General features: G+C 46.5%; 2 protein-coding genes across 14 annotated transcripts in view; one reads left to right on the top strand and one right to left on the bottom strand.

The window, feature by feature from the left end:
- SENP7 (SUMO specific peptidase 7) overlaps window positions 1–7,867 on the bottom strand; it is a 1,759,378-nt gene extending 1,751,511 nt beyond the window's left edge. For 5 of the 9 annotated variants that reach the window (XM_069637250.1, XM_069637259.1, XM_069637253.1 and 2 more), the window contains exon 1: window positions 7,733–7,860. Coding sequence is in view for 4 of the 9 variants with exons in the window: in XM_069637251.1 (XP_069493352.1) it covers window positions 7,733–7,765 (33 nt within the window). In the remaining 5 variants the exon portion in view is untranslated. Of the gene's footprint in view, window positions 1–7,732 lie in introns of all 9 variants that reach the window. The other 4 variants (XM_069637251.1, XM_069637256.1, XM_069637257.1 and 1 more) reach the window with 2 other exon arrangements.
- Window positions 7,827–23,282, top strand: part of LOC138526466 (putative protein ARB2BP) — a 77,984-nt gene continuing 62,528 nt past the window's right edge. Inside the window, exon 1 of one of the 5 annotated variants that reach the window (XM_069637263.1) lies at window positions 7,827–7,911. The gene's annotated coding sequence lies outside the window, so the exon portion shown is untranslated. Of the gene's footprint in view, window positions 7,912–8,015; window positions 8,147–8,258; window positions 8,452–23,282 lie in introns of those variants that run through there. The other 4 variants (XM_069637262.1, XM_069637265.1, XM_069637261.1 and 1 more) reach the window with 4 other exon arrangements.

The raw sequence follows: 23,282 nt of genomic DNA, 5'->3' as shown, positions 1-23,282 counted from the left end.
TTTCTTTGCTTTTATATAGCGCCTTATGTACCATTGGTATGGTCTCAAGGCGCTGGTAGGTTGAACGCCCTCGGGAACCGAAGTTCAAGTCAGTAGAGAGAGGGAGAGTCAAAGGTGCGTGTGAGCACCGGATATGTGTGCAGCTAGTGTGGCATTCATGTGATAGCTGATTCTTAGCGGTAGGTGCGGTGGTTGAGAGATCAGGAGTATGCGTTAGTTCTGGCAGGTTTTTATTCGGACCGATTCTGGCTGCGTTTGGCCTGAGGAGAACGCCTAGGCTGGAGGGTGTGTAGCCAGCAGCGTTTAGTTAAGAGTGATGGGGAGTATGAGGCAGATGATGGTATGAGAACAGCTATACCAAATGGTGTCATAGTATCATTGTGTTCTAGTTGAGTGGTGGTGTAAAGAAGAGAGTAAGCGTGGAGATGTGATATGGTGGTTTACATTAGGTGTTTGAGATCGGGCCCACTCGAATAGTTCCATCCACTCCATTCGTTCTCGTTTCTCCTGGGTCATCCATTTCACCTGGTTCATCGGTTCCACCCAGTTTATTTGTTCCACTCACATACTACACTTGTTCCAAACCCATACTTCCATACTTTGTTCTAATTACATTTTTCAATCCACTTCACCCGTTCCATCCACATACTTCAATCGATCTATTCAATATATTTGACCCATTTTGTCCACACACTTCACCTGGTCCTCCCTCATACTTTACCCGTTTCATCTATATACATCGCCCGTTCCTCCGGATCCATCCTCGGTTTATGCCACCCACTACCCGTTTCCTCCCTTTACTATATCCATTCCTTCCAACCACTTAATGGGTTCATCCACATAGATCACCCGTTTGCTCCACACTCGACACCTACTCCGCGCTCTCCACGCGCTCCGCACTCAGCATCCGCTCCTCGCTCCGCTCCACACCCTACATCAGCTTCGCCCTCATTCATTTTGCGCACTCATCCGCTCCACGCACTCATCGTGCGTAGAGCGCACTCTGGAAGAGTGGAAGAGACTTACAAGTGTCTTCCAGACACTTGTGAATCAAAGAATCACAAGGGTCTGGAAGACACTTAGGCCATGAAGGGCCAACCAAGGAGCTCAGGGGGTCAGCGCACCCGTAACTTCCGAACAACCACCATAAACCTGACCGAAGAAGCATGTTGCCTACCTGATGCACAAATGAGAAATACAAAAAAAAAAAGGTAGCAGACGCCTCTCTCTCTTGAAAGAACATGGCATAGTAACCTGTTCTGTGTTTTTTTTGCCCCACTTTGAGAGTCTGTAGCCATCGCTTTTTGCTCACTGTACTTTTCACAAAGGAGGAATATCCATTTGCATATCAGTCATTGTCCCGCCCACAAGGGCAGTCCAGCCCGAATTACGCCAGGCAAACCTCATTTGAAAAAAAGAGTACCAACAGCAACCCCAGACACGTTGGACCTCATCAGTGAGGTGGAACTGTGCCTCTCTGAGCACATTGAGCAAGGGGTCCACGTCTGGGTTCACATGCGAGGTCACAGCATTCAGCCAACGAAAAGTAAGCCTTTGTTGACTACCCTTAACCCCTTAAGTGCCAGGCTATTATGCAAGTCTATGCAAAAAGGACAAGCATACTCGTCCTTGACACTTATTAAGGTATGTATGACCAAATAATTGGCAAGATTGAAAAAATTAACATGTGATCAAATTATATGCAAATATCAAAGAGAAGGGCTAAAATAACATTCAGTTGTATATATTTGCCTTGAAAGCCCCAACCAGACAGTATATGTATCATTATATTAACATTTTGAGCAAAGAGTATGGCTGTGGCAAGGGGAAACCTGCCACCAGTTTGCCCTTTATGAAGGAGGCAGGATTGCCGCCCCGCCTTCTGCAGGAATCGAGCAGGTCATTCTGTTGCATGACCAATGGGCCATGCCTGGCTTGCATATACAGCCCTCTCAGACATCCTGCTATTTTGCATGAGTTAGAGAATTACTTGTATGTTGTGTTTTGGCCCATTTTCAACAAAACCAGTGCTCATGAATCAAACCATTTAAACCCATTATTGAAAGGCTGAAAATCACCTGCCAGAATTTTAACATATGCGTAATTGTTATCCACCGCTCCCTGGCTATTTACACAAACCGGAAGATCGAGAAAGGGGATCAACCCCATTTATTGCTCTCCCATCACATTGTTCTCCTCGGTGCTCTCTCTCTGTATTCAAAGCCCTGTTTTGTACAGGGCTCTATTACTTAGTTACTCGGTTTAAGCTGTATTAATCATATCAAAATATATACAAAAAACACTGGTCACTTTTCCCATCCAATTACTTAATTCTTACTATTTCATAAAAAAAAAAGGCTGAAACAGAACTCTTAACTCATGTTTTTAAGCCCTACATTGACATCACATGTCATCTGACATGCCTGTTTAGTTTGATAAACGTAAGTGGACAAGCACCAGAATGCAGTGCGGCTAGAAGTTTTCCACATTTCATTAATTAGCACCGTTGGCGTGGGGGCCAGCCAATCAGGTTGCACGGAGTGCGGGCTGGAACAGCTAATCTAAGCCTGTGTTCCAAGCCGCCTGATGGCCGGTTCCCCCATCCGCCATCTAACCCCACCGACCCCATAATCATTTGGTCCCCCACCACCCAATATCCACTTAATTGCACCTTCTGTCCCCGCTAACATTCCAGGGCCCTCATTAAACACCATTCCTTTGCTTGGATCTTTAACTCTGGCCATGGGCTGTTCAAACCTGTTCCAGCCCTTGGAACGGGTGCTTAACTCTTAAAATGTGAAAGTGCTGTTAGCGTTTGAGTTCCTGTATTAGGATACACATAGATGTGTGCTCCTCCATAACATGGAAACTTCCATCTTAACCTTTAATACCGTTCGGCACTACTGCCTTATAACAGAGAACAGAGTATATTCAATAAAAATAATATTCACAGTTTTACCATAAACAGCAACACGTAACTCTAGATGTACCTTTTTTTCTTGCAATCTGGGACTCACACAGATTGTCTTTTATACACACAAACGATTACAGCTGTAGCTTTATTTTTCCCCCATCCTGAAAGTCTACAATTAGCAGCATGCAAAGTATTGCTAACCGAAAAAAATCTAAAGAAAGACTGAAATGATCACAGCCCCAGCTTCGTTTCACATGGCATGCAGATGTTTGCACCCCTTCCCTTTCTAATCAGCCCTCATTTGCACCTCATGACGACAATGGCTAACAAAACACATTTCCCCCATTTACTTTTGTTATTGATAGTTAATCCCTTGTTGGGACACTGTCCTGAACCTGCCTAGCTCAGATGCAGCACCTCCCTTCACTGTGCATCCAGCTTTTGACTGTTTGCTTTGCAGGAAGAGGAGAGAAGAGACCCTGGGAACTCAGAAACCAAAATAAACACAGTGTGCTCATTTTTGTGACTGATGCAAAGAGCTCCTGGGAAGCCTCGGGCAAGCTATCAGTGGCTCCCAATCTACTGTCTGGATCTAGAGGATCCTCCATCTCCTGGGAATGGTGACTATGAAATCAAACTGCCTGAACTGTAGGCTATTCATCCTTTGAAGTCCTGCTTCTTCCATTCACGCACCAACAACTATGCCTTAACTAAATCTCGAGTTATCCTGGTCCATCACCACCTATTGTTTCATTAACTACATTTCAATGGCCAAAAGAGGATATTTAGGCAAAAGGGGATATTCCTGGCTCTATTTGCCAGTATGATCACCATTGGGATCCTACCGTCCTCAAACTGGTTCCATAAAAATACAAGCATTGGCAGTACCAACAGTTTGGGCTTTTGTATAGGCATTGGAAAGGCACTTGCCAGGTACTGCCATAGTGGTATTAACTGCCCTTTGTTTAGCAAGTGCAAAATGGTACGAGTACCTGAGCACCTAATGGCAGTGCCTGACAAAAGCTTAAAACATATGCACAAGTCAAAAACGTTGGCTTTACCAATGCTTGTTTGAAACAGGACTTCAGGGGCTTGGCCAATGCTTGTTTTTAACAGGACTTTAGTGAAGGACACGTAAAAAGTTTATAAGTCGAGTGGCTGAACGAAGGCCTGATAAGGCATTTTATTATACAAGTAGCGTGTTTACAACTCCGCTGAAGTTATTAACTCTCTGAAGACTGCTTTGAACAAACACTGGCAGGCACTGTGAATGCAAAGCCTGATGGTAAAGCTTGATTAAAGAGAGCTCAGAGTTCCCATGAGGTGGTGTTTTGGGCGGGAAGAGGCAGGAATGGATGGGGATTGGCCATAAGGATGAGCAAGCCCTATTTCATTTTGTGTAGCCAGATTACAAGGCTTTACATCGCCTCTCTGTCCCGCTTTCCCCCCCCATCTCCCACTCAATTTCCTATTGGCTGATTGCACAGTTCACGTGACTGGCACCTGCCAGTTTCTGAGAGATCCTCAGGGCAGCCCCTTGCCCGGTCAGCCCCCGGCTAAGAGCCCCAAGGCAAAGGGCAGCTCCCGAAGAAGCAGCTCCAGTCAGTGTTTGGCTGCCGCAGTCAACCAGCAGCGACAGATCAGGTAAGGGCGGGAAGTACAGCCATTGCTGTACTCCAGGAAAGCCCCACCACTTTTATGACCTACTAGAAGATAGATAATTTCTGTCCGTTCGTCATATCTCGCATTTAGCCTATCTGTGTTAGTGATCAATGTCTCAGATTTAGCCCATTTGTGTCAGTGAATGAAATCTAGCCCGCACAGACAGACACTGGGCCTTGCAAAACCCAATAGGCCAAACTAAAAAGAAGGCTGGAAATAGCTCATTCAGTGCCTGTTTCACATGTGCCCCAGTCAAATGAAGAGGAATACAATTTACGATATTGGCTCTTCCATTTTATTTATTATGATGCTGCTCGATCTTGAATTATACAATAAAAGACACCTTTATATACTATTTAAATAAACATGAAGGAACCGGTCGACAGACAGCGCTAGCAGAGCAGCCTTGATTAGCCTCTTCACCTAGAACGCCTCCCCTGGGGACTGCAGTGACTAAGGATTAAGTTCAATTTAACTCAACCGGGAGAGGCAATAGTTCTAATCCATTTTCGAGCTAGATCACCAATCTGATGTCACATTAAGGATACCAGCACTATAAGGGCAGAAACATGTATGCAAAAAAAAAAAAAAAATAACCACAACCATGGTGGTTTTCACCATTATAAAGCCTCTTGGGGTGTTCCTGGGTTATAACATTTTAATAAAATAGTCAAAGAGAGTGCCTTTCTCTGGGGAATGGGTGTATTTTCATTAACAAGAACAGTGATGAAGTTGAGAGATGACACTGTATTACCATTTTTTTTACAGTGGTGCATAAGTGGCTACTATACATCTCAGCTTGAACGAATGTTATGTGGAGATGTTCTTAGAAAAATCATGTGGACATTGCGGCTCAGGAAAACTACTCTACTTTCCTCGAGATGTTCATAACTCATGTACTACTAGGTACCAACTGATGCATGCTCCCCATGTTTCTCATTGCTGGTACCCTCATCCATAGCCAGCCACTGCCCAAGTTATCAGTCCACACCAGTACGCGACCCCTCAATCACCAAACAGTAAGAGTTTGCCTGCACAGATGTCACTTAAGTGTTCCCCTGACGGAATCAATGTTCCACTAAAATATTCAATAGCTACACAGAAATGCACTATATACAGACCAATCTTCACTCTGAAATCTAAATATCATTTCCCAACAGACTTAAAACAAGAAAACATTACACCACTACAGCCAACTTACATACCACACCCAAAGCCAACGCACACGGGCGCCACTGCCACACAAGGCCCCGCTCTAGACAAAACGCCTCTATGCTCTTGACAAAGAACACCTAAAAACACATCCGTTGAAGGTCTCTGGGTTACTGGCAGTCTGTATGTATCAATTTATTGCTATCTTGCATTTTCCATATCTCTTGACTTACCCAAACGCTATTCACACTTTTCAGAGCCACAAGAGTGCATTGAGAAAATGCAAATGGTAGGGGTATATGATATGGCATTTGTAACGCGCCTATACACAAGTGTTTCAAGGCGTGACGAGGCGGGGGGGGACAAGGGGAGAACAGACAACGATCCTACTAGGCCAAGTGTCATTCAGATCGCGCAAGTGCAAGGGTAGGGGACTGGGAAAAGGGGAAGTGCAGTACATGGTTAGTAGAATACAAGATAAGTAATAGGGCCAGCTGGTGGCAAGTGCAAGGTAAGTGCCGGGAGAAGGGGCAGTAGGATACAGAGACAGTCCCGTAGTGCAGGTAGGCAGTGCAGGGAAGAGTGGCTGGGCCAAGGACCGAGAACGGTTAGTGGTAAAAGTACATTATCTGGCTACTCGAATATCTGATAGATAAGATTGGTTTTCTGATTTTTGCAGAAAAAGCTTCAGCGCTGGAAAAACGACTCTGCATAATCACTATTTGAGGATCTCAGCAACACTCAAGGAGAGATGCAGCTAATACATTTCAAAAATAGCAATTTGATAGCGTAAGAAAATCCTACTGACAAAGCATCCAAGAAAAATGCAGACACACTCCACTGCCAGGCTATAAAGAAAACAAAGAAATAAAAATAACAAAAGAAACCGAAGGGCAAAAACGGCGATAACTGTCTACAATTTAGCAACAACTCACATGTTTGCAGTTCAACATTCATGAACAGCCATTCTGGTCTACTTTAGAGGAAAGTGCCTCTTAAAAAGCGGTGCATACTAAAACAAGTAAAATGATCACTATTAACATTATGCATCTACTTGTTGCCAGCGTTTTGTGCAATTATTTGTGTATTTCAGTCAAATTTCTGAAATGCATATGACATTCCTAAAAGCACAAACATTACATATAAACTAGCAGTAGTGGCGTGTATTAATTAGAGTTCAAAGAATCTGATGTGAATCTAGTGATACAGTGCTGATAGGGAAACGGCTACAAGATTAAAAAGAGTAGCGGGTTAGCGGCGACTAGAACTGTATAACGTATGCACACGGTGAAAAGCACAAAGATGTGTTGTTTTTAAGCGCTCCATTTTCATTTGAACTTTTTACACAATGTACTTTCCCAAGCAAATTGCATTAATTTCATTTATGTTGGACGGCTAGGACTATGTAAGAGGGCCAAAATGTCGGTAAACTGTTTGGCCGGGGTTAAACAGGGCCATCTGTTACATGGGGGTTACAAATTCCGCACGTGTACAATTCCTGCGGAGGGTAATAAGTTCCGTTGCAGTCATTTTGGGAAGAAATCGAGGCAAGCAGACCACAGACGTTTTCTCTCGTCTGCTTAATTGTTAAAAATGTGCAGCCATGCATCACTGTAGCCTATCTGCTATGTGAATTGGGAAACAAATCGTATCATTCGGGCCCTAACTACTACAAATCACATTTAAAACAAAGAGTAGAAATTGCAGACTGTGTGTCAAAAGTGCAGTGTTGCAGAAAAGCTTACGGGGTGTCACAACAGCGGAGCTTTGTACTAACAATGTCTGCACCCTGCACGAAAGGTGGCTGTTCTTCCTTCCGCAACTCTGTCTAGCAGAGTTATAACAGACGGGTTACAGCTGATCCATAGGATGCGCAATTGCCAGCGTAAATCGGCATTAGATTAAATCGGCGTGCAGTTTAGGAGCGCAAGAAAAAGGCATCACTAGCTCTCTTTATTGGGGAAGCTAACTGAGGCTCATATGTCACCAAGTTGGGTGTGTTACCTGCTGCTTCGCGCTAGCCTGCACGCAGGGCATACAAGCCCACGGAGCCGGTGACAGCAGTGCCTTCTTTAACCGGAAGTCAACAAAGACCAGGCGTGATGATGCAACGTGACATCACAAGTGCACAGAGACACTGCCCCATGTTCCCATATTGACTCGCGCCTCCGATTCCGGCTTGTGTAAGTCTCTCCTCTCTACAGTAAAGGGCACGGGCGGAAGTTCCGTAACGTTAACAATACAGGGAGCTTGTTCCCCTGTTCAGTTACTTCTGCTTCTTGAATCTGGGTGACTGGTTTTCGGGCGGACCATGAAAGTACTTAAACAAAGCCAGCCTGCGGCTGCATTATGCCATCGGGCATTAATGTCCACACCCTAAAACTGCAAGTCTCAGACTGGTCCTTCATTTGGAAGTTGGTGGGTTCCGGATTACACAGGTCCAACATGGCCGCCGTTCTAATTAATGGTGTAGCGCGGTCTAGTGTTTGAAATGTTTAATACATTTATGGGAATTCGTACAGGTGTAAAGGTTTCTGTTAATTGCACGAATGCGGAGCTTACAACAAATTGATCGGAACTGTTTCAGTTGAAGGAGGTCGCGCTCTAAATTTGAGTCCACAGCGGCAATTTGATGAGTGAACGTGTCCTCGTCGTATGTACCGTTATCTAACCGAAAGTGAGAAAGAGTGGGAATGAAAAGGTGCTTTTCAGAGGAGCTAGAAGTGAGGAATATTACGTGTTTTTATTTAAAAAAGAAGGCTGATTGTAAACTTTGCAAATGTGCACTTTTGTGCATCTTGGAGTACGGCTCCGGGTCCCTCTTCCTCGTTCCATGACTTATTTGTGAGCCAATATTTAGACCCATCGATCGGATCTTTAAAAGCTTAGGTATAACTCGCAAGTAAGTACCGGGTCGAGGTAGAAAGGCGAGGCGGTAATGTGGGGAGACCAGGAATGGTTGGATTAAGAGTTATTTATATTACCGGGAAGTAAAGACCACGTTATATGATGCCATGTGGTTTAAGTGTAAGATGCCAGCCAACCTTAATATCACGGGTGAGTCAGAGCAGTCGGCTCCCTCTATTTTGATGTCTGTTCCCATCTCCTCCGAAATGTCGCTTGGCAGAATAGAGTACTATAGTTAATTTTACATTCTTGTTGTTCATGGCCTGTAAGAATGTTTTTGTATTTTCCCATGTTCCCTCCCTTGTCGTGAAGCGCTTTGAAACACATTGTGTATAGGCGCTATTTAAATAAACCATCATATCGTTGCTTAAGGCTAGGTTAGACGAGTTTAACGTATTTTGGCTGCCTATTTTTATATATTATTGCCGACCCCTCGCTAGGCTTCATCTCCCTCTACTGGTTTTCAGGGCACAAGTCTATACGTTTGGGTGGACAGCACAGCGTCTGCCCACCTTTTTCAACGGGTGGACGCAACCCCTGTTGTGTGTTTTTGAGGTCAGCATTAAAAAAAAAATGTGCTTGCCCAAGATTTAAGCTACTTGGGTTTCACAGCAGGTTGTCATGTTAACAATCCAGTCGCTTACCCACATGAACACATAAAAGTGCCCTTAAAGCGCACCTCTCATGTTTGGATTTTGTTTTCTTTGGAACAGTTCATTATAAATTATTGCACTTAAAAGGTGGGCACCTTTTATACTAGGCTAGTGTAGTTATTTGAAATTTTGCTCTAAGATTTTATATATACGTGTGTGTTTTTTTTTTTTTAAACAATGTTTTTGCTCCTGCCTACATACATGGTGGTCATTATCTTGTGATGTGATGTCATCAAATGCAAATTAAGGGGCCTGCATTTAATTTGCTGCACTTGGCCCCACAATTCCTAGCACTGGCTCTTTGCGGGGTGTTGATGAGACTCCCTGTCTCACATAAGCAACCCCTGTATTTTTTTCTGTGCAGGCAAGCATTCAAACTAGCACTGCCGGGTTCCCTGTTGTTTACTTCATGGTAAGCATGGGGGACTTAACATGGCATCATGAGGGGGTGCCGGCGTTCAAACTTCCTTAGCAGTCATGGGGCAGTGGTGCGCCCTGCTGTTATCGAGTGATATGCAAAAAAAACAGGGGGTTCTGGTCTATTGATGTGTGCTTTTCAGAAAACCCATTATAATGGGGTCATCATTTGAATGCTGGCACCATCAGGATTGTAGCCTCGCTCCTGCAGGTCATTAGTACCTCCTTTCTCTCAAGCAGGGTCATGGCAAGGTTCTAACTGGCTACAAAGGAGTGTATTTATAGCAGCTCCTACCAGGTTCTGCAGTGCACATTTGTAAAGACCGGAGGGGGGGGTGGGGTATCTGTATTTCTTTCCACTATAGGGTAGGAACACAGATCGCCCCAGGCAAGGTTCTCTATATGGTAGCTATGGAAGAGCAACCAATGCGTAAGCTCTCAGGAGGTGATGCAGGCTGGTTCGTAATACAGTGAGTTCCCAAGCCCCCACAAAGGAATGTCCACACACTGTTATGTGCTAACACACTTATTTATATAAAAAGAAGGTTCAGAACTATATACCCAATTCAATAACATACTTTGTACTCTGGTAATCCATAATGGTAAATCTATACAATTCTGTGTGGTACTACACTCAGACGTTATATTCCTTTAAAATGCATCAACAGCTGGCAGTTATAATAGAGCATACAAATCATATCGGCATAGATAATAAGGAAGGAAGGCAGATTAAGCCATGGCAGAAAGCTTTCTTTGGACATAGAGGCACAATTCTAAATGAGGATCCCCCACCTGGGCAATCTATAATAATATAATTGACACACCCTGCCCATAAATGCTCAATAAGCCTTGGTTAAAAAGTTCAACTACCTTAATGTACCTGAAGTGGAAGGGTTTCTTTGACGATTCGTTGATGGTATCCTTCGAGGGTGGACTCCCTTTTTAAAGCAGGAACCACTGGGCGTCGAGAACCTCGAAGAAAAGTGGAACACTGGTGCTGGCACAGCAGCTTCGGCCTTCGCAGTGCTCTTCAATGATAGTTTCCTCGATGGTGGAAGTCCTGGGCAGGTGAGGCGTGCGGTAGACTTCGATGCAAAGTGTTTGGTGCCGCAAGACTCTGTGGACTTGGAAAACCTTCAGCGGTGATGAATTCAGGCCTGGCAGCAGGGTGCCAGGTGTCGGGAGTCGTCTTAGGCAGTCCTGTGGCCAGTCGGTGCCGCAGCACGCACCTGGGGATAGCTTTGGCAATCGGGACACGACCAGGGGCTGGACCTTGCATTTTCACTCTGTCGGGTGTCCTTGGGACGTCTTTGTTGGCCTCTGGTAGCGGGAAACCCACCGGCGGACTCGATAGCCAGCAACTTCGACTTTCTCCAGCGGGACAAAGTGGTCTACGGTGATGACAAGGGAGCCTCGTTCAAATGGCAATTAAGAGCATTTTGGCTCTGGCCGTCGAGCAGCACAGCGTGAAGGTGTCCCGGCTTCTGGGTAACACGATACAAACTGGCTTCAAGCGGTCACAGAAATCTTCTGAACCCCAGGCGACGTCAGTGGACTTCAACCTCGATGTCCAGGCGCTTTTCTTCAAGATTCTCGGTGGACCCGTTCTCCGGACGTCAGACTCGCAGAACTGGCTTCCAGGGTACATCCAATGAAGAATACATGTCTTTGCACAATGGTCCCTTGTAGCTCGGGGCGAGGTCTCCTAGCCAGGTCCTCTCTTGGATCAGTCCTCAATGGACTCGACAATTCTTGGATTGGGTCGAAGGAATGCAGCAGCAATCTTCTCCTCCAGCTGGGCTTCGAAGAACTGCTTCAAGTTTCAACTTCAGCTTCTGAACAAATTGGTAAGTGAGAGGTCCCCAGAGATGCACATCTGTCCCTCATTCACTCTTGCTGAGCCAGACTGTCAGCCAATCACACAGAAGGGCATTAATTCATGCAGGCAGGCAGACAATCGGGCTCACAGGCATTCAGGCTATTCACTTCCACCCAGACACCCATAACCAGGAATGTGGATTGGGGCAATCACCCAGCCTTTCAGCACACCACACTGCATTCATGTCGGTTTCAGGCAGGTCTGTCTGATTCATTGTGTCACACGCACAGAAACCAGAAACCCATAACATGGACTGCATATTGGTCACACGCTCCATTCACACAGATCCCACCCAAGGGTGTACCCACAACGTACAGACACTTGGAAGGCTCGAGCCAGTCTGGCCTGGACTTCCCAACAATGCTATATATGGTTCTTCCACCCACCAGCCAGTCAGGGGAAGGGACTGAGTCAGGGCTTCCCAGGACTTTGGGAAATCAAGGTAACAGCAACCAAGAGGCCCCAGGGGCCATTTTGCCTTCTATCAGGAATCCACTGATTCCTATGGCAGGACATGGGTATCCTAAAATGGAGGATACTCTGAGATCCTGTCATATCGGCATGAAGCTGCCATCAGCCCATACCCTGCTCTGTGGGAAACTCACAGGTGCCCAAAAACATATACTAGGGTACAGGGTTGTACCCCCCCCATGGGATCCATAAGGGTATCCCAAGGGTCTCTGTTCACCACAAACAAAAAGAGGAAGAGCTGCGCTGCCAGGGGTGGCAACTTTACTCAAGGACAGAAAATAAACACAGAACACACATAAGGGAGTACAGAACAATGACATGGAGGTCCTGTCCCTCCAATGTGTTTCCAGCATTACAACGTTGAACACTAAGATAACTACTCTGCTGCTGGTTTGAAGGGATGTATTAAGAGAAGTAGAGCCTAAGGTAATCCACACACTCTTAAAATTATTACTCTGAGGCAAACTTAGAAAATTATTTCGCATAGGCTTTATTATATACAATGAACAGATGATGAACTCCTCACTATATATGCGTGCTTTTGGGCACATCAGGGTCAGGAAGGGATAGGCCCTTCTCACCAGCGTCTGTCATGTTTCCTAATTTTTTATGCGTTCTGCTTCTGGCTGATGCTGTATCTTTTATCCAGCGGGTTGAGGGCGTCCTCCATCCTGACCCGTGCCGTAATTAGCACAAGACTTGAGGACATTCTGTACCCTTCATTATCTTCTACCATGACCTTCACATTTACTTTGGCTGCCTTAAAAAGGTAAGTGTTCTCTGTGCAGCTTCTTCTACAGTCCTTTCTGCACTAACATGAGCTTGGCTATTCTCCAAGCGCCACCGTACCGTGTGCAGCATTTTCATGACCTGGGACAACTTTCCGTTGTCTGCGCTATCATTTAATAATACTGACATTACGCCGTCTTCGAAGTGACAAGTGTGCACCATTTTTGCACATTACGCCACCCTACTGTTGTCTGCACTCTGACCTTTTACCTTAAGCAAGCCACCGTACTGTGTGCACCATTTAATAACTTAGGACAACGTTCTGTTGTCCGCCCTAAACTTTTATATTAAGCGTGTCACTGTACAGTGTGCGCCATGCACCATTTTGCCACTTAAGGCAACATACTGTTCTTTTACTGAATTTTGTTACCTAAAGGAAAACCGCCCAGGGAAACACTGCACCTAACTACTCAAACACCCACCCCTTCTTTGATGTACCCCTTTTCTGCTTTAAACCTATCTCTGACGGAAATCCAAATTATTAAGTCTCAAACCTTCTTGCTGCCTGGCACCTGTCATCAAGGACTGTGGGGAAACTCTTGCACCCTTCCTTGCGACCGTGATAAACTCCTCGTTTGCTTCCTGCTCAATCCCATCCAGCCTCAGGATGCTTGGGTCGTCCTGGTCTATCACCACCTTCTTGCTAGAAATCCTGGACTAAGTGGCATATCTCCAGATCCAGAGTTTCCTGCAATCCCACAGCCTCCTAGGTTTACGCCAATCCGGCTTCTGCTCTGGCCACAGCACTGAATCGGCCCTTCTGGACCTAAAGATCCAACTGGATGGCATCAAAGATGCTGGCAAGTAAGCCCTCCTCCTGCTACTTGACTTGTCTACAGCCTTTTGACCTTGTAGATCATCAAATTCTGTGCTGACATCTGAACTCTAAAGCACATTTTTCACCTGATGCCATATCCTGGATATCTTTCTTCCGCTCCGAAAGAACTATGAGGGTGTTTTTCCTCCAGTGCTGCAGCCCCCATGGCCCTGGTGACGTGTGGTGTCCCACAAGGCTCCTGTGTCTCCCCGACACTTTACAATATAGTCACCAAGCCACTATTCGACCTGCTTGACGATAAAGGAATTTCCTACACAAATTATGTGGATGATACGCAGATCATACTCCCCCGCCCCCCCCCCCCCCAACCCCTTGCACATGGAATTACGACACTTGCTCTCGCAATCTTCTCTCCATCTACCACACCATCAAGGTATGAATGGCCTCCCACCATTTCTGTCTTAATGACAAAAATACAGAAATCTTGCTGGTAGGGTCGCACACAGCACTCGAGAAGCTTAGCCCTGCCTACAAATGCTTTACCATTAAAGGCATCCGCATCTAGGTATCCAGCAGCGTTAAGACCCTAGGTGTCCGCCTGGACACCACGCTCTCCCTCTCTAGACAAGTCCATGCAATCGCCTCCTCAGCAGCTCATACCTTGAAACTAATCTACGCCTACAGATCATTCCTGGCCTCAGAAAGCTGTCTCACCATTGTCAGAGCACTCATAGGATCCAGGCTTGACTACTGCGATTCCCTATTTGCGGGAAACCCCTTGCGCAACATCAAAACACTACAAGTCTTCCAGAACAATGCGCTTGGAGCAGCACTCAACATATCTACGCGTGATCACATTTCGGCTGTAAGAAGGGAGGCCCACTGACTCCCCATCCAAGAGCGCATTATCTTCAAATCCCTAGCCATCACACACAAATGTCTTTCCAATACAGCGCCGAAGTATCTCTCCCAAAAAATATCCAAACCTCTTTCGACAAGACACAGCTGCGTGACCTCCACCCATCAGCCGATGGTCCCCAGTTTTAGAAGAAACGGATCGGGCAGGTCCAGCCTCCCGGTTATAGCTGCAAAAGAGCTGGAACTCTCTCCCATAAAAACTCAGATCTGAGCAATCATACTAGACCGTTAGAAAACACCTCAAGACTTTACTTTTCTCCAACTGATAGTCTTTCTCTCATCCTAAGTACCTGATTGATATGCCTGTATTCTTGTGCACTTACTTGTAACCAGTGCCCTGATGCTCCTGGGTTTAGCCAGCTTAACAAATGCAAATAAATGTGCCACTGTACCTTGTGTGAAATCCTTCTTATCATATGTAGGGTGGTAATAAAATCTACTTTCAAGAAAGGCTTATTGCCAACCGATTTATGTCTTGGCAGCCTAAATATTTATAGTGCAAAAACCTTCACAAGGCGATGAACCTTGCAGGTGCCGAGCAGCAGGATCAAAAGGGCAAATTTAGACCTGCCTGGTCAAGTGGTGGACTTCACACCCGCCTCTTCCTGCCCCATCCTTTGACGTGACATTGTAAAGCCCCCATTTGTTTCCCTTCTACCCTGGGTTTTTCTGGGCTGCTGGAAGGGGGGTGGGGCAGGTGCCTACCGCCCCCATGTCATCTACCTGCTTCACTCCCCTTAACCCCTGTGCCCTGGAGCTACATGGCCTCAGCACCATTCTGCCTCACAGGACATAAGAGGAGTAGAAGCTTAAGGTAGTCAACTCAATATTAAAATGATCTTACAGAGGCAACCTTAGATGGGAAATAATTCAGCTGTAGATTTATGAACTGAACACACAATATGCATGCTTTTGGGCACTTACAGGTCAGGAGGGGAGAGGCCCTTTTCGCCAACCTGTTCCATGCTTCCTAGTTCTTTATAAGTTCCACTTCTGGATGGCACTGTATCTTTTATCCAGTGGGTTTAGGACCTCCTCTACCCTCACCCGTGCCATCACACCTGAGTGGGTCCATGACTGCTCAGGCCCCCCCCCACCCCTCAAAAGTAACATTTAATCTCCTGTCTTTTGCAGTCTTGGAAATTCCATCTGAAAATTGCTCCAACCCCTTTCATGATCAAACGATGCCATAGGTTTGTGTTCCCCAAAGTTATCCTTCCTTGACTGATGAAACTTGGCCTACGTACTCGTGCGAAGATTGGCTACAGCTTTGCTCAATTTCTTTTTAGCCATATCAATTATTTGATTGGACATTTGGACTTTTGCCATTACCTACTATTTACAAATACAATTTAACTTGCCCCACCATACAGTGTACCCGGTGCACTGGTTTCCGCTCCTTAATCAATTTTTATCCTTTATTCCACTTTAAAATCTTAATTCGTCTTGCCGCACAATCCGATGTGCCTAACGGAACACCTTTTTCCCAGTTTTATCATATTCATCCTTTATTCCATTTTAAGCCCAATTCTATGACCAGACTGGAGGCGAGCATTATGCTTCAACTTCTTTTAATACTACTCCTCAGCAGTTCAACAAACTTATATGAAAAGTGCTGAACAGTAACTTTTCTATTTTAGAATTACAATCCCCATAGTCTCTGTAGTCCAACTCCTTCTAGCCCAGCCATGACACTCTTCCTGTTCCTGGCTCCTCCTTTTTATTTATTTTTTTTTCTTTTTGTGTTTTTTACTGCTCTTCAAGCAATTTCATTCCTCTCTGTGTGTCAGTGGTTTGGTTCTAAGTTAAGGCTGACTGAGGAGAGAGAGAGAGTTGTTATTGATATGTTTACAGTAGCAAGGCCTAAGGGATAGACAAATTGTCAGAGTATGAAATGTATATAATCGGGACATAATTACACGCGCGTAAGAATAGGGCAGCGCATATCCTGAAAGAGACCACAGCGCCGGAGAGCGAACATAGCAGGTGAGTAGCATTGTGATTAGCCGTGAGGCAGCAGCCCTGTGTCGCATTATCGGCACACCAGGGTTCAGCTGAGCCTTGCGGAAAGCGGAGAGCCGATGTAAGCACTCGGAGCAGCACGCCAGCCCCCCCACCCTTGCAGAGGCGGAGTTAGAGCGATCGCCTATTAACTCTGAGACGCATGCGCCGAATTTCAATGTGGCGAGGAACTAAATGAACACTGGGTCGGTGGTGATTGTATAGAAGCGTTAGACTCTTCATATGTAAATTATTGAAATAGGCGATCTTGGCAATAGCGAACGCGACATAAACCACATGAGAAGCGGTACGCTTCAAGAGCAACTGACAAGCTTGAGTTAGCTGGCAACACGGAGGACCACGCCTCGGAACAGGGCTTTCACGTGTTGATAAAGAAGGCAACGCAGAGAGAGCGAGGTTTCTCCCGAGTGATAATTTAAACAAAGTCAGATTGGCAGCCTGGTGCAGCCACTATTAAATAAATATATATATATATATATATATATATATATAATTTATTTATTATAATACGGAGCGTAGGCGTGCTAAGACACCTGTTTAAGGTAATCTGGCACACAGCACAGAGTAAGATATGTCGGAATTTGAGTGGAGCGGTGAGGAACAGCCTCTAGACCTCACTGCTAGTCTCGAAGAAGTGCTGGGGAGCTCCCTAGTGGATGCTGTGGCTCAAGGGGTGAGACCTCTACAAGAAAGACCGGAGACACTAGAGGCTATGCTCATGCAGCCCAAAGAAAGCACCAGAGAGATGGAGCGCACGTCCACAGGGCCCTCAGGATCAGGGTCAAAGGGGAGTAAGCAGGCCCACAAGAGGAAATCCTCTGACGACCCCGAGGACCTTTCAGAAGGGGCAAAAGAAAAGGCCCTGGAGGTTGCCAACGCTTTCACTAAGCTTAAAGAAGCTTACCTTCAATGTCAGGCTGTTGCGGACATCATGACCCCCTCTCTAGGGGAAGAGATAGATGACCCAGGCTCGGAAGAGGAGCCAGCAGGAGACCTTTCCTCGCAGGAGGGAGAAGAGGTTACCAAAGAGGAGTGGGTTAAACCCAGCGGGGGTAACGGAGCACGTAAGGAGAAGCATCTTGAAGAGGTGCATGAGGACATGTTTGACCCAGATAGTATCCGGAACCCAAGATCCACGGAGTGGGCAACCATCCCCGAGGGTGGCCCAGTACATGACGGTGAGGCTGCGTAAGGCCCTCGATAAGGAGGTGAGGCAATGCCTGTGAGTGGAATGCCCTCGCCCAGACCTTCCGGGAAGGTAATGGAGACCCCCGAGCTGGTCTCCAAGATGCTAACATTCATGCTAAAAACCAGCAAAGACCAGCACAAAGGTATCGACCGATCATGGAGGAGTTGCCAGGAGAAGCTACTAGACTTAGCAGGGCCCCTCGCGAAGATCCTGGATCTAGCAGAGAGGGCGAGAGACACGGGGGAAGAAGTAGATCCCGAAGCTCTAGCCGGCTGGGCGCAGAGAGCGGTGTGTCTATTAGGAAACGCAAACTGCGCAATCGCATCGGAGAGAAGGAGAGGTCTGTTTCTAAAGATTGACCCGAAACTGAGCGATCTGTCATCCTATGAGGCCGGAGAAGCAGCTCAAGTACTCCTTTTCGGGAAGACGTTTGGGAAGGAGATGGGCCGATTCGTCGCAACCTATACTTCCTTAGAAAAGGCACAAGCATCTATTAGAAAAATCTTTCCAGAGTTTTTGGTGGGACCGGCCGCTTCAGGGGTCGTGCAGCCGGTCGAGGACCGGGAGGAAGAAGACCCTCTAACCCCAGAGCGCAATACTGGGAAAATAAGCAGCAGGACACTTTCTTCCCATCCAGGGGACGTTTCCCCAGAGGCCGCAGGCTCAGAGGATCAGGACGAGGTCAAGGATTTACTCCAGTTGAGAACAATAGTGTACCCTCCAGTTGGGGGGAACGACGCTTGGATATTACAAACTAGGTGTGCAGCTGGATTTCATAGAACCACCAGTACAGCAGTACTGGCCACATCAGCAAATCTTAGCGCCAGTAGAGCAGGAGTGCCTAGACAGTGAACTAGCACAGTTAGAACAGAAAGGTGCGATAGAGAGATGCACAAAAGCACCCAAATTTGTGAGCAACATGTTTTTAGTACACAGAAAGGAGAAAGTCTGCCCTAGAGCTGAGCGGGTGGTTTGTGTACCGACATTTGAAGATGGAGGGCATCCATCAGCTCAGACTCCCTGAGAGAGGGAGACTGGCTGACTCAGTTAGACCTGAAGGATGCGTACCTAACTATCCCTATACAAGAGGAGTACAAGACCTTCCTAGCTTTTCGCTGGAACAGTCGGCTCTGGCAATTCAGGACAATGCCCTTCGGTCTTGCATCCCGTGCCCTGGGCATTCATGAAACTAATGAAGCCAGTGGCAGCAGCGATTCGAGGGAAAGGTATCAGACTGATTATTTACCTAGACGATCTCCTGCTCCTAGTGGCAGATCGAGAAGCACTGTTAAACCAGACGAAATGGGTGCAGTGTCTTGGAGTCACTGGGATTTCTAGTGAATCTAGAGAAGTCCGATACCTCACCAGCACAGAGGCTAGATTTCCTGGGGTATGTGTTTGACACCAAGAAAGCTACATTAGAATTCCTGCTCGCAAGATAAGAGATATCAAAAGGGAGATCAGGCATGCCTAAGCAAAGAGCGAGTCTCGCTCAGGGTACTAGCGAGAATAGTGAGATTATTAGCAGCATCCATACAGGCCATATTCCCAGGTTCCCTGCACTATCGTGCGCTGCAGAGACTGAAAATAAAGCACTTGCCGCAAGGCTTGAGATATCATCAGCAAGTGCCATTAGATCAGGAATCCATAACCAAGCTAGAATGGTGGCTGAATAATCTGGACGCCTGCAAGGGCCGCGCCATCTTCGGAGACCGGCCAGACCTCATAATCGAGTCAGACGCCAGCTGGAGAGGCTGGGGTGCCAGATGTGGGAATCTGGAGACCGAAGGAAAATGGAGCGAAGAACAGCTGTCTCCACATAAATTGTCTGGAGCTCCTAGCAGGCTCCTTAGCAATCAAAGAATTTACAAGAGGAAAGGTAAAGTTGTGCGTTCTGCTGAAGATGGACAACATATCGGCAGTCTGGTACATAAATCGCCTACTGCTAGCGGACCTAGCAAAGGATCTATGGCATTTCTGCCTACAGTCAGAGACGTTGGAGACGGCAGAATACCGGCCTGACGGAACCTTGAATGTAGTAGCAGACTGGAATTCAAGATACCTAACACTCAGCAACTGGAAACTAGATCCAGCAGTGTTTCAGACTCTGAACACGAGATGGTGCCCACTACACAGGGACCTCTTTGCATCCCGGCTCAATGCTCAGACAAAGGAGTATTTCAGTTGGAGGTTAGGCCCAGATGCACAAGGGACCAATGCTTTCCTACAGGATTGGGCCGGCGGCCTGCACTATGCATTCCCCCCCCCCACTTTGTGATGCTGAGCAGAGTTCTAGCTAAATGTCGGAGGGAGAGGGCGGAATTGATTTTAGTAGCACCGTTATGGAAGTCGCAGGTGTGGTTCCAGACGTAAATGGAGCTGATGGCAGACTTCCCAAGGGTTCTCCCCGAAGGAGACTGGCTGCTCACTGACCCAGCTGGGTTGTGTCATCCTCTTGAGAGTGAGAGGGACACTCCCGCTCGTCGCTTGCAGGATATCAGGAGACGCTTGCTGCTGCCGGGAATTTCGGCACAGGCTGCAGAGCTTATCGCTGAATCCTGGGCTCCATCTACTAGGAGGAGCTACGGGCCAAGTGGACAAGCTGGTGCAAAGGGAGAAGTTTTCATCCTGTTTCAGCTCCTGTAGTAGCGATACTAAATTTCCTAGGAAAGTTATTGCAGAATGGGAAAGCGTATCGTACAAAAGGAGTATACAGGTCAGCAATTTCAGCTGTACACCTACCGATTGAGGGAGTCCCAGCAGGGGAACATCCAGCAGTCGTGGGGCTCATCAAAGGAGTGAAGTACAAAGTACCCCCGGAACCTAGGTATAGGTATAATACAATGTGGGATGTGACAGCGGTTCTCCGCTTAATAGGGGATTGGCCAATGAATAGGTATTTATCTCTGAAACAGCTATCGGGCAAGCTGGCAATGCTGCTATGCCTAATGTCTTGTAAAAGATTGTCGGACGTCAAAGCGCTTGAGATTAACAGGCGTTCTTTTGGACCAGAAGGAGTAACTTTCTCAATAGCTAAGAGAACTAAGACGGGGACGACGGCCGTCCATTACCCCTTTTTTTCCGAGTAAAGTTAAATGGTGGTAGCAGAATGCATTAAAGAACATGAAGGGAGGACAGCAGAGAGCAGACCAGAGGGCACGTCTCAATTATTAATAGCGTGTAGGAAACCCTTCCACGTGATTGCGACAGCCACCATTACGAGGTGGGTCAAGGAGGTGATGCTGGCAGCAGGTGTGAATGTTGGAATGTATGGAGCCCATTCAGTGAGAGGAGCAATTGCCTCCAAAGCCTTCATGTTAGGAGTGTCACTGAGGAAGATTATACTAGCAGCAGATTGGTCTAGTGATGGTGTCTTTAAAGAGTTTTACTTTAAACCAACTGAGTTTGGCAGTAGCGGTGTTAGGGAAGCTTTGAACAAGCATAATGCTCGCCTCCAGTTTGGTCATAGAATAAAGATTACCCCTGCTAGCTGCGCAGGGGGTATTAATTCTATTAAAGACTAGGAGGCGAGCATTAAATTCCCACCTGAACATTGTATTGTCTAAATAATGATAAAAAATGTATGATGTGAAGACACTACATGAACTCCACCCTGAATGTCTCTATTGTATGCTCCATAGGAGAAGAGCAGAAGAATAGCGCAGGACAGTGTCAAGGAGCACGTCTGCTTGAAGAACACAAGGGTCAACGACGGTTAAGTTGACGAGTTCCAGAGTCTTCGGATGGGTTGGCGGGACAAAGTTATGGATTTCAGAGCACGTAAAATTAGAGGAGGAGCCCAGGAACAGGAAGTGTCATGGCTCGCCTAGAAGGAGATGGACTACAGAGACTATGGGGATTGTAGTTCTAAAATAGAAAAGTTACTGTTGAGCATTTTTCAGAGTTGTTATATGTTGAACTGCTGAGGAGTAATAATAAAAAGTTGAAGCATAATGCTTGCCTCCTAGTCTTTAGTAGAATTAATACTCCCTGCGCAGCTAGCAGGGGTAATCTTTATTATCTTGCCTCATCGTCCGGTCTGCTTAATCACAGCACTATTTTACACTCCTATATTCATAATTATTCTTTATTTCATTGTCAAACCATAATTCATCATGCCATACAGTCTGGTGCACTTCACATTCAAAAACCGACTTCAAGCATCAAGCCACTTCTTCTGGTGTTTCTTAAATCTTTCCATTCTCCAAAGAAATTCCACGTTCCTCCAGTCAATTGTTTAGTTTTTTCACCTGTCTCCCACTTAGAAGGCGCTTGGGACAATACTATTGGACGCCAAATGGAAAAAAATCCTATCTCTACTCCCTGTACCATCTTTCCCTACCTCTTTACTTGCCATTAGTCAGCCCCTTACCACCTTTCTCCCTCATCTAAAGGGCCCTTTGATTGCATCTGGCATCTTTGTCCTTGACCTCAAGCCCCCTGGGATTGTATCTCTCCAGCTCTGAAATCTCTCCATTGGCTCCCAGTGGATGCAAGGATTAAATTCAAAACCCTCTGCATTAGGCTTTCTGGGGCCTGGGTCCAACATACCTTCAGCTATCCCTCTGCAAATACCTCCCATCTCGAGCACTCTGCTCCTCTACCTCGAACTCCCTCCGGGTCAGTCGTTTCTCAAAGAAACGAGCTGGGGTAGATCTCTGTCTTAGGCTGGGGCCTCCCTCTGGAACAGCCTCCGTGCCACTCTAAAACTTGAGGAGAACCATCTCTGGTTCCGGAAGCACCTCAATACCTTCCTCTTTGCTTCTGCCTTCTCCCCTCTTGATTCTACTCTCCCTCGGCACCATGCACCTGGCCACCCTCTGTCCTCTGGGCCCAGGTACCTGCTCATCTTGCCACCCTCACGCACTGCCTCCGGGCCACCCCTTGCACTGGGGTCTGTATCTGTACCCATACAGCCCTCTCCTTTTCTTCCTGCACTTTCAGACTGACCCGGCCTGCTGCCATAAACCCAGCACTTGCCACTTGCTGACTGCACTCCCATTGTTTGTTGACTTTTTTAATTTATTTTATTATTATTTTTGTTTTTTCCTCCTCGCTCCGCACTACCCTTTTTTTCCCCCCTTCCATGCACTTCTCCCCTCCCCCTCTACCCTGCAACTGCGCATTCTCAATGTCACTGGGCCTAGTAAGATCGTTGTTTTTGTTTTCCCTTGTTCCCCTTCCCTTGTCGTGCTCTGAAACACTTGTGTATGAGCGCGATAGAAATAAAAAATCAATATCCGTTATCAGTATCCTTCTATCATTGCCTCCTTTAGCTTAATACTCCGCCCTCAAAATCGATGCTCTCTGCTTATACCAGCCAAAATGTAAGCAGGACGCTCGTTAAACTACCTCTTGCCAGAGTTTTGTGATATAGTGGGCTCCTGCGCATCAAGAGCAGACGGGCCCCGGCGGAAAATGGAAGCTTTGCCTGGGCCCCCTCCTATTTAATGTGCAGCACCCAGTGGGGGGTGACGGTCAGTGACATCCTGGCAACACGTAGGTGCGCCCGCAGTTCTTCGACGCGTGGG

Source organism: Ambystoma mexicanum, chromosome 7p (assembly GCF_040938575.1).
Source record: "Ambystoma mexicanum isolate Mex_15411 chromosome 7p, UKY_AmexF1_1, whole genome shotgun sequence".
NCBI lineage: Eukaryota > Metazoa > Chordata > Amphibia > Caudata > Ambystomatidae > Ambystoma > Ambystoma mexicanum.
This window is presented reverse-complemented; position numbering and strand designations above follow the sequence as displayed.